Raw genomic sequence first — 12,177 nt, forward strand, 5'->3', positions numbered from 1 at the left:
ATAAAACAAAACTCTCATCTTTTCCTACTTTGATCTATTTTCTGAGATAAACACCCCTGTTTCTTGAACCATGCCTCCTGTAACAGTTTTGAGAAGTATGAACTACTATTTTCACTCTCCCCTCGGAAACATTACAAAGCAACTATACAAAGAGTTATATATATAAAATTCCTGTGATCTATGATCCTATTCCCATGTGAAAGGTGAGGAATTTTCCTTTCTCTGGCCTGCAAAAATTTCTTCCTTTTTCTCTCTCTGTATCCTGTCCTTCATCCATATAACTGGTGATTTTTCTATTTTAAAAGTTTCCCTTTTAAAAAAGAAATTATTTTTCTCCTTGATATAATTTCTAAGCTTTTTAGACATTCTTTGTAAGGCAAATTGGCTAGTTTAAAAATTTTGTAAGCTTGAAATAAACATCTAATTTACTTATAGTTAACTACAAAGCAGTGTCATTAATCCCATGCTTCTCATATTGTTTCTGACAAAAATAATCACTCTCAGAATAACTTCTGAGATCTGAGTTTATATATTTAAGTATCTATACTCCAATTCTATTTATTTTTTTTTTTTTTAAAAGCATGGATCAAGTTAAACTATAAAAATTTAAAAAGTAAGTTGGTCCAACCATTCTGGAGAACAATCTAGACCTATGCCTAAAGGGCTATAAAACTGCATACCCTTGGACCCAGCAGTGCCATTATTGGGTCATAAGGAGAGAAAAAGAACCAAATGTACAAAAAATGTTTCTAGCGGTTCTTTTTGTGGTAGTAAAGAACTGGAAAATGAGTAGATGTCCATCAATTGGAGAATGGCTGAATAAGTTATTGTATATGAAGGTAGTGGAATATTATTGTTCTATAAAAAATGATGAACCAGGAAGACCTGGAAAGACATATACGAACTGATACTTAGTGAAACAAGCAGAACCAGGATTGCATTGTAATACACTAACAGCAAGAATGTGTGATGATGATCAACTATGAAAGATTTGGTTCTTCTCAGTGATTCAAATCACAAATGGATTTTCAAAATAAAATGCCATCTGCATCCAGAAAAAGAACTCAAGAGTTTGAATGTATGTTCACTTTTTTCTGTTGTTGTTTTTTATCTTTCCCATGGTTTTTCCCTTTTGCTGATTTTTCTCTCCCAACATGATTCATAAAGTAATATGTGTTAAAATAAAAAAACAATTAAAAAAAGGAACTAAATTGGAATAAGTCATAAATAAAGATAAATAAATAAAAATAAAGTCAGTTAATAAACACTTGTTTGGTTAGTTCCTATTCCAGTTTGCAAAAAATCTAAACAATTCCTATAAATAAGAATCTACAACCACAAAATAACTGAAAGTGAATGCTGCAGAATTACAAGTTACAAACAGGGTTCTGCTATAGAATTACAAATTACAAACACAGCCTCAAAAGATATTAGAAGATACTTTCCCCCACCACTTTGTGAAGGCGGAAGTTTCCCCCAGGTATATAGCCTTGCACACATTTTTTTTGTAAAGTACTGATGAGTTTTGCCGATTCTTACCACCTCCTCCTTTTTGTTAAAATAAAAATTCTATAACATGGAATGGCTCACGGGGAGGATGGATATTGGAGGAATTTGAGGTATACAGGGAAAAAAGGCATTAAATTAATTTTTTTAAACATTGACAAAAAATAAAATTTTATTTTATAAATGTAAATAAATGGCATTTCAAATGTGCATGTGCATGTATATATGTGTATATATATGCACGCATACATACACACATATATATTCTCCCCTATCCCATCCCACCTCTACAGATACCAATTTAAACTGTTAGGTTTAGCCTAGGGAATGCTAAGGAGGGATAAGGAAAGGAAGACCTTGCACCCGGAGAGTCACACCCCGTGCGTTTGTAGGGATGTTTCCAGAGACCCTTTTGGGGGAGAGGAGAGCCTCCCTACGAGTCCAGGGACAGGGAGCCCAGGCTTTGGGTCACAGCCTGCTCGCCCTTGTTCTCGGGCTGGGAAGCTGCCTGTTCCTGGGCGTCGGGCAGGGCCCCGGGCTGCAGCGAGCCCCGGCCCAGACCCCCGGACTTCTTGAGTCTGCAGGCCTCCTGGTAAGGCGGCCGGATGGGTGGCTGCGTGGGCGGCGTGTAGCGGTACGCGGGGCTCCCTTCGAGCTGCAGGGGGTAGGTGCGGTCGGCGTCGTAGGCACTGAGGTCCCCGCAGGCCAGGAAGGGCACGATGAGCCGCGTGGGGCCCTCGAGCTGGTTGAAGTCCCCGTGATAGCTGTGGTCCAGCAGCGGGTTCAGCATGCTGGGCTCATAGCCCTGTGGGAGCGCGAAGCCCCGGCACACGGCGAAGGCCTCAATGCTGGAGTTGCGGCTGCTCCGAGGCTTGGCACACACCACGTCGGGGAAGAAGAGACGCAGCTGCGAGTAGAGCAGGGTCACGTCGCGGCCGCGGAAGATCTTGGCCACGAAGTTGCCCCCCGGCTTCAGCACGTGGATGGCAATGTTGAGGGCGGCCAGGAGGAGCTGCGCTTGGATGTACTCGTCGATGTCGTGCAGGCCCGTGACGTCAGGGGCGCCGTCACACACTACCAGGTCTGCCGGCTGCCCCTCGAAGTGCCCGATGATCTCCCGCGCCGTGGAGGCCTTGGTGATGTCCCCCTGGATCTGCACCACCCCGGGCAGGGGCGCCATGGCCTGCAGGTCCACGGCCACGATGCAGGCCGGCTGGCCGGACTCCCCGAGCTTGCGACTCAGCACCTGGCTCCAGCTGCCGGGGGCGGCACAGAGATCCACCGCCCGCCTCACGCCGCTGAAGAGCTGGAATTCCTCGTCCAGCTGAAGCAGCTTGAAGGCGCTGCGGGCCCGCCAGCCTTCCTCCTTGGCCAGGCGGTAGTAGACATCGCGCTTGTCCTTAGACGTGCGTCCCATCGCGGACCACGGGGAGGAGGGGAGGGGGGAAGGGTGAGTAATCAGGGCCCCGAGTCCACACACAGACGCTCCTGGCGAACGGTTCCGGCCGAGGGAAAAACACAGAAGGAAATCGTCGGAACGAGCCCTGCGAGTCGCGCACGGAAGTACGTCGGGTCCTCACTCACGCCAGAACGTCATTACGTCACTCAGTCGCGACGGCGTCCTATAGGCAGAAGAAACAGGAAGACGAAAAAGATGGCGCGTCATGGCGCTTGCGGTGTTGTGATTGGTGCAGAAACCGTGGGGGCGGATCCCGCTTTCTTCCGTAAGGGAGTGAGCGCCGAGATTCCAAGTATGTCTATTTTCCTGTCTGTCTCTCATGAACATCTCGAGGAAGCCTCCAAGCTGGGAGCAGATGGCTGCAGTTTCTCTTAAGAATTCCGTGACTGTTCGGAATCTGCATCTTGTGTGTCCGTAGTTAACTGTGGCGAGATTGTAAGCTCCCTGAGGGCGGGGCCTTTTTACCCCGCGCCTAATGCTTTGTTGGGTCGGAAGGAATTGCATAATGAATGTGTATTTAGGGGCCAGCATCACCTCTTCCCTAGCCCCGCCCCTGGGCTTGGCTCCTGTTCCCGAATAGGAAGGATTTTAGGACAAGGCGAATCTGGGAATCTAAGATTCTAAGATCTTGTGAGATTTAAAAATCTAAGATTCTAAGATCTTGTGAGATTTAAAAATCTAAGATTCTAAGATCTTGTGAGATTTAAAAATCTAAGATTCTAAGATCTTGTGAGATTTAAAAATCTAAGATTCTAAGATCTTGTGAGATTTTAAAATCTAAGATTCTAAGATCTTGTAAGATTTAAAAATCTAAGATTCTAAGATCTTGTAAGATTTAAAAATCTAAGATTCTAAGAAATCTAAGATAAGAATCACGTGAGCAAGGCAGCCCCATCTCCTGTTAGAAACAACTAGAAGAAATCAGTGCTTCCATCTCCAGCTGGGGTGGGGAGAAAAAAAAAAAAAAAAAAACTAAAGCCTATTTCCATACTGTCCATTTACCAGAAGAGCTGACGTTGATAATACGTAGAAATAGTTCTTATGTAGATTGGATCTGAAACCTTTTCCCACATCCACTGGGGGGAAAATGATGGCAGTTTACACTTTGTAATCAGCTTCTGTGAAGAAATAGGGAGGCGATGCTGATAAAACAACAGAATAAGAGAATCCTTTCCTGTGTATTGTGACTTTTCTGCTGAGAAAGAAGTGAAGGGAGGAAAGAAAAGCTATGGTTTTAAATTTAATTGTATAAACTTTTTAAAATTAGGTTAGTGTAAATCCACAGTTATTTAGTGCTTGCTGTGTGCCAGGCACTGTGCTAAGCATTGGGAATACAAATAGAAGAAAGCAAAACAATCCCTGTAGCAAAATCTAATCCATGTTATACAATACTATTAACTTCCTATGGTGTAACCTTTATACACCTTTCAAAGTAGTTATTTTTTAAATCTTGCCCCAAATTATGAGAGGTATATATATATATATATATATATATATATATGTATGCATATATGCACACCCTACATATCACACACACTGATCTAGCAATCTCTTACCACCTTATTCTCTCTCACCCTAATGGATCTAAGTTCCCAGGGAAGAACCACTACCTTGTAGCTTAGTTACACTCAAAACTCCTTTGTAAATGAAATAAATACACTGTTTACTGCCTAAAACTTTTCATAAATCACCTTAATTCTCTCTGAAATTATCTCCAAACTATCCTGTATTTGCTTGTCCCAAAAGACTTCGTGCAATTTAAATCTTTAATATGTCTGCATGCATGTTGACTCTGGAATTGAATTGTTAGCTCCTTGAAAACAGGAGTGAGTTTTGTCTTTCTTTTGTACTCCTGCCCCAAAGTAATGTCTTGATCATCTTTAGTCTTACATGGGCAAATCCAGATTTAGGAAAGACATATTCAAACATAATCATTTTCTTAAAAATTAGGCAAAAAACAATAATATCACATGTACTTATAAATGGGGAATAAAAGAAAGTTAATGTGGTTTAAAAACAACAAGACCAATGATCCTTGCTAAAACCAAAAATACATTTCACCATCCTTCACTTATAAATACCATGTATTATCTCATATGTTTGATGTGCTAAATGTATGTATCTTCATTACACCAAATGTATCTCACAATGATGTGGTGCAGACCTTAGGAAGAATATAGCAATAACCCTAAAACTACCTGGTCTTGATTAAAAATTTTATATATATATATATATATTTATTTTGTTAAGCTATCCTGCCCTAATTGATATGATCTGGAGATTGAGACCATAAATATTGTTGGATCACAGCCTCTTGGTCTGTGATAAGGAGGTTTCTGAGATTAATGAGAAACAATAAAGAGATGCTTAAAGTTAACACAAAAGGGCAGGACAAAGTTGGATGCCCACCAGTTGACTTAGTGTTGTTTCGGGCCTGAAAACACACCTCTGGAACATACACCTGTGAGTTCTGCTCACGGAACTATGGGGACTGCATCTGTGCACAGTCAGAACCAGACTATTCAATTCCACCTTTAAACCATAAAATTAGCATATCGATGACATGAAAAATCTGTTCTCCAATTTTTTTCGGTAAATTTACCTTCCTGCTGCTGGTCCTTTGTTAACTTCTTTTGGAATTTAGCACACTTTAATTAACATTAGAATTGTAATAAACTTTGTTCCTTGCCTTGGAGATAGGTGTGAGCCTTCAAATTCTTTTGAGATACCTCTTGACACTGGTCTTGAATTCTAACATTTTGGGGGGTGCCCTGTGAACCCCTACAACACAATTTTCTGATGAGATTGCCATATCTCTGGATGCTTGGATAGCATAACTTCTCAGAACCCTTATAGTTATCAATTTAACTATAACTTCTATAACCTTCTTGGGCTATAAGCTGGCACACTACTTAATATTTTCCAATTTTACCAGCTCTGGCTGATTTAAAAGCAGAATATCTGGAATATCTGTTCTCAAATAGCACAGTCATGTCAGTGACAATGGCATTGAGGTTCTTTTTGGTCTAAAATTATCAAGTCATGCTGAAGTACTTCCTCTTGCCCTAAAACAGTGTCCTGACTCTCAGTAGCCCCTCAGCAATCATATATCCTTCCCTAATCTATTAAAAATGGTATTTTGACAAAAGTTACTGAACTGTGAATGCTCTTTGACCCAGTAATACCACAGTTGGGCTACAAGTCAATGAGATCAAAGAAAGTGGGAAAGTGTCCATACATAGAAAAAATATTTAGAAAAGCTACTCTTTTTGAGGGGAGGAGGTTGTTTTGTTTTTGTTGTTTTGTAAAGAGAGTACAGCTCTCATTAGAATTGTCTCAAACACACACAGTTAAAGAAATCTATCTTATGTATAGGAAATTAGGAGAGCAATGTGATAATAGGGAGATAGCTGATAAAAAAGATGATAGATTGTGACATATAATGTTAGAAACAAAACTTTTGAGAAAGGATAAGGTGAAAGGAGAGAGTAGAATAAACTGTGAAATAGGATGGAAGGAAATACATAATCATAACAGTGAAAAAAATTTATTGAAAGTTTGTCTGCTAAAAACTTCATTTTTCAAATATATAAAGAAATAAGAGCCATTTATCAATTGATAAATGGTCAAAGGATATAAGTAGGCAGTTTTCAGATGAACTATTCAAAGTTATTTATAGTCATGAAAAATATACTCTAAATCACTAATGATTAGAGAAATGCAAATTCATACAATTCTGAGCTACAATTCTCTATCTATCAGATTGGTGAATATGACAGATAAGTATTGGAGGGGATGTGGGAAAATTGAGAGACTTATACATTATTGATAATAAGTGGTATATTGATTCAGCCATTATGTGAAGCATAATGAATGCCCAAAGGACAAACCATGCATAACCTTTGACCAAGCATTACCACTACTGAGTGTATATCACAAAGAGATAAAGAAGCAAAAAAGAAAATAATGTATATATAGAAATATTTATAGTATATAAAAATATGTCTAATAGGTCTTTGAGTGGTAGAAAAGAATTGGAAATTGGAAGGATGTTCATCAACTAGGGAATGGCTGAAAAGTTGTATATGATTGTGATGGAATACTACTGTAAGAAATGATGAGCATCATGTTCTCAGAAAAACCTGGAAAAACATATATATATGTATATACACAACTACAGAGTGAAGAACATTGTATATAGTAATAACCACATTGTATGCTGATCAACCTTGAATGATTCATCTATTCTCAACAATACAATGATCCAAGATAATTCTGAAGTGGGATGAAAAATGATTAACCATCTTCATAGAAAAAAAAAAACTGATGAAGTCTCAATGCAGATAAAAACATACTTTATTTTTCTTGGTTTTTTTTTTTTTTTTTTAGTATGTGTTTTCTTTCACAGCATGACTAACACAAAAATAAGTTTTGCATGATCATATATATATATATATAATACATAACAAATTACTTGCTTTCTCATAGGTGGGAGGGGTGAAGAAATTAAAGGAGATAATTTGGAATTCAAAACTTTTTAAAAATGAATGTTAAAAATTGTTTTTCAAGTAATTGGGGAAAAATAAAATGTTAATTAAAAATCAAATATGTAAAGTAGGTCAGACTGGTGATGTGAGATTTCACTAAGCCACTGTTCATGCTTTAAACTTTTTGCTTACACTTATGCCATGAGGTTTTTGCTGAGTTAGCTTATATTTCTCAACAGGTTCTTTCTTTATTAATCTGACAGAAACTAAGTCCTCTTAGGCTCAAGTATTAACAAACAGACTTAGTCTTTGCTTTTTTCTTCAAACTAAATATTAATTTGAAATTCATCCACTTAACATTTTGAAATATCAGGTTATTCATCATTTTATAAGGATTCAACATGAATTTATAAGGATTCAACATCTCTACCCTAGAGATCAACTTATAGGAGAAGAATGAACTCACAGTGCAATCCTTCTATAAGACTGCTCATTTTGCTAAATGAAACCCAACTTAGTTATGTCAATAGCCTTATAAAATACAGTATGACCTCTCTCACATGTGTTCTATTGGCCACTCTCAGGACTCAGCAGAAGAAGCCGAAGTCTGTCTATAGGAAATGCAGAAGACCATATGAGTGTGACTAGGATAGTGAGGGAAGTGAAACAACTAAAAGAAGTAGTAGGTTAGCATGGTGAAAAGATTGTGGAATGCTAATTGCATTCAAGTATTTCAGGAGCCATCTAGTAGAAAAAGTGATGTGGTTCTGTTTGGCAGAAGAGGGAGAATGAGAAGCAATGGATAGAAACTATGGAAGCAGTTTTATTTCAGTATAAGAAAAAAAATCTTTTCAATGTTGGAATGACTGCATGAAGATATTATAGGTTCCCCTTTAACAAAGATATTCAAGCAGAGGTGACCTGATCATTTTCCGTCTTCAAGAATGTGTTAGACTAGATATCCTCAGAAGTCCCATCAAATTCTGAGATTTTATTTCAATATCAGTGTTTAATTCTGCCTCAGTCATCTGAAGAAGACACCACTCAGGGACATAATATACAGGCAAACTGGAGGACTTGCTGGGATTGGAGATGAAGAAATCCCTTGCCATGCTTTTTCTTTGCCATATCCCAAGGTTCCATAGACACCTCCTTCCCTCCATGTTTATTTCCTGATCTATTCCTGAAGTACCTGTGTAATTGGGGATTCCCTAGAGGCATTCTTTTTTTTTTTTTTTTTTTTTTTTATTTAATAGCCTTTTATTTACATGAGTAACTTTACAGCATTAACAATTGCCAAACCTCTTGTTCCAGTTTTTCACCTCTTACCCCCCCCCCTCCCCTAGATGGCAGGATGACCAGTAGATGTTAAATATATTAAAATATAACTTAGATACACAATAAGTATACATGACCAAAACATTATTTTGCTGTACAAAAAGAATCAGACTCTGAATTATTGTACAATTAGCTTGTGAAGGAAATCAAAAATGCATGTGTGCATAAATATAGGGACTGGGGATTTAATGTAATGGTTTTTAGTCATCTCCCAGAGTTATTTTTCTGGGCATAGCTAGCTCAGTTCATTACTGCTCCATTAGAAATGATTTGGTTGATCTCGTTGCTGAGGATGGCCTGATCCATCAGAACTGGTCATCATCTAGTATTGTTGTTGACGTATATAATGATCCCCTGGTCCTGCTCATTTCACTCAGCATCAGTTCGTGTAAGTCTCTCCAGGCCTTTCTGAAATCATCCTGTTGGTCATTTCTTACAGAACAGTAATATTCCATAATTTTCATATACCACAATTTATTCAATTTATCCCTAGAGGCATTCTTAATAAAATCAGAGAACTCAGAGCCAGCAACCTGAGGAGTATTGTTTTGAACAATTGCAGACTCCCATTCTTTGCAATAGTAGTGCCAATGAAATAGGTAAATCCTGGGTCCCTAACCCCAGAATATTAACCCCTGCTTAGGGATCGTCAGTTATAAAATTAGATTAGATTGTTTTTGAGGTTTTTTCTAGCTTTAAATCAATCATTCTCTGAAAGAATATATGTCCCCCCCCTTCTCTCTCTCTCTCTCTCTCTCTCTCTCTCTCTCTCTCTCTCTCTCTCTTTTTCTCTTTCACACGCATGTGCATACACACGTATACCAGATTGCAAAGAAGATTTTAGGTACAGTTAACTCAGGTTATTAAAGAAATTTTACCACATCCTAATTTTGAAGATTACAGAAATTCAGGCAGCAAAAGAAGTCTCCACTTGCCTTAATTTCAAAGAGGATTTGAAGTCAGGGTCTAGTAGAGAGTAAGAAAATAGTCAAGGTGTGACTTTCTGTGGTTCTGGAGGAAACAAAGGAAAGAAGAATGAAAAACCCAGAAGGAAGAATAAGGAGTAAGGGAGTAATAGGAGGGAGAAGAGACAAGAAGTGCAAGGAGGACAAGAATGAAGTGCTACCTAGGATAAAAGGGATAAGAAAGAGGGAAGGGAAGAAGGATGAAGAGGAGGAAAAGGAAGAGTGAAAGGAAAAAATGAAATGAAAAAAGGAGGAGGAAATAGGTAGGAGGATTTTAAAAAGGAGAAACAATATAGAAGAAAAGAAGGGAAAGAAATTTTTGATCTCTGTGGTTGAATATTTATTTATAGGGTCAAGGAAACATAGTAGTGAGGTGTTGGGTGAAATTGAAAACACAGGCAATACACAATACTAATAATTTGACATTATCATTTATCATCATCAATCACAAAGGCCAAGAGATCCGGTCAGGTTACTTCTGGAGTTAACAAAAAAGAGTTCTGGATGAGTTGAGTTGTAAATCTGCCTTATAGAAGGTAATGCAGAAGGATTAACTGAAAGACTAAGGAAAAATATTCTAAGTGTTGGCAAGGAGTGAAGGACAGATGTTGAGACCTTCCTCACTAGCATAGAAGGTATATGCTGAGCAACAGAATAAGTTGAACTTTGAATAGAGAAATTTAGATTATGGAGGTCTTAAATGCCAGACTGAGGATTCTGATGAACAATTAACAAACCCTTCTTTTTATTTCCATGAAATTTGACTATGCAGTCTGAACAAAATTTCTAAAATGGGAAGTTCTGCTAATAGCACAGGGTTATGTCCCTTCATCCTAACTGGCCTCCCAGGCCTTGAAGCCTCCCAACACTGAATGTTCCTGCTGCTTGGAATCCTCTACACTATCTCCATTGTGGGAAATAGTCTAATTCTCTTCATTGTCAAAGAGGAACAAAATATGCACCAATCCATGTACTATTCTTTGTCCCTACATTCTTTCAATGACCTTGGTATGTCCTTGTCCACACTACCCACCCTCGGTGTTACCCACTTTCTGCTTCCCATACCCAGCAGATTGCCTTTGATGCCTGTATGATACAGATGTTCTTTATCCATCTTTTCTCTTTCATGGAGTCTGGGATCTACTCAGTAGGCCTACTGGGAGCTTTGATCGTTATGTACCTATCTGCAACCCACTGAGATACTCTACCATTCTCACTGACACTCGAGTTGTACAAATGAGCCTGTTCATTGGTATCTGCAGTTTCTGTGTGGTTTTTCCATTGTCCTTCCTCCTGAAGCGTCTGCCCTTCTGCAAAGCCAACATCTTGTCCGATGCTTACTGCCTGCATTCAGACCTGTGTCTGAGGGGACATCTCTTTTAATAATATCTTTGGTCTTTGCATTGTCATTTCTACCTTTGCCCTTGATTCTGCACTTATCTTCTTCTCTTATATTTTTATTCTTCATTCTGTGCTGACTGTTGCTTCCGAAGAAGAGAGGCTTAAAACACTTATTACTTGTGTATATGTGTGTATACGCACCACCATGTGTGTTTACACTAATGTCTGTTGTCTGCCTCTTTGCCCTTCCCATGCTCAGTCCTGTCATTTATTCTATCAAGACAAAAGAGATCCTTAGGAGGCTCATCAAGTTATTGTCTGTGAATAAACTCTGAACAGTAGAAGCTGGAAAAAAATAATAAAACACTGGACACACGGAGAATCATCCCATCTTATTCACTGTGACTTTAAGTGTTGGTTTTACAAGATTTGCAGAAAACAAAACAACAACAACAACAAAACTAGTGGTTATCATTTGTGTAAGATTTAATATACTGGACGTTTTAGAGAATATGAGTCATGACATCATTTTCTGAGATGATAGGCTTCTCATACTAATCATAGCCTCTCAAATCCACTAGACTTCACTTTTTCTCTACATGTACAATGAGTTTCACACCAGTTCAACATTTCGTAGTAACTTAATCAACATAAGTCATAATGTGAATTATATCTTAGATCAGTTTGTATTTTCCCATAGCAACAAAAGTTCCTAGCAAGAAAGTTCCTTGGCAAGGATTTGGTTTCAAAGAAATTGTAACCATAAATAAAAATTTTAAAGTAAAAATAGAATAACTTTATCAAGTTTAAGCTTTAAAATATCATACTTTTGTTAAAGATTGGAGGACTGACTAACATTTTGGGATTTATAGTTCAAAAGGACAAGTATTCCCTCTTAATCTTTGAGGCGGCAGAATCAAGTCATAACACAGAATGCTTAAAGAGACATACACAAATAACGAAATTGATTAAAAGGAATCAATCAATCCAATAAATATTTGTTAATTGCCTAGTACGTGCTAGACACTATGGTAATTGCTAGAGGAGAGGGGTCTGAATAATTTTTTTCTAGGAACAAAGG

At 38.3% G+C, this 12,177-nt stretch overlaps 1 protein-coding gene and 1 pseudogene across 1 annotated transcript; one reads left to right on the forward strand and one right to left on the reverse strand.

Moving 5' to 3' along the window:
- Nucleotides 1–1,252: 1,252 nt before the first annotated feature.
- On the reverse strand, nucleotides 1,253–3,096 carry FTSJ1 (FtsJ RNA 2'-O-methyltransferase 1). The gene has a single exon (XM_003764843.4). The coding sequence runs from the start codon at nucleotides 2,921–2,923 to the stop codon at nucleotides 1,940–1,942; it is 984 nt and encodes a 327-aa protein (XP_003764891.1). The 5' UTR covers nucleotides 2,924–3,096; the 3' UTR covers nucleotides 1,253–1,939.
- A 7,450-nt stretch (nucleotides 3,097–10,546) lies between these two features.
- LOC100928368 lies at nucleotides 10,547–11,431 on the forward strand (annotated as a pseudogene).
- Nucleotides 11,432–12,177: the final 746 nt, after the last annotated feature.

This window comes from Sarcophilus harrisii, chromosome 3 (genome assembly GCF_902635505.1).
Source record: "Sarcophilus harrisii chromosome 3, mSarHar1.11, whole genome shotgun sequence".
Lineage (NCBI taxonomy): Eukaryota > Metazoa > Chordata > Mammalia > Dasyuromorphia > Dasyuridae > Sarcophilus > Sarcophilus harrisii.

Coding starts and splice junctions, on each gene's coding strand:
- FTSJ1 (XM_003764843.4), bottom strand. CDS start 2,923: ATGGGACGCACGTCTAAGGACAAGCGCGATGTCTACTACCGCCTGGCC.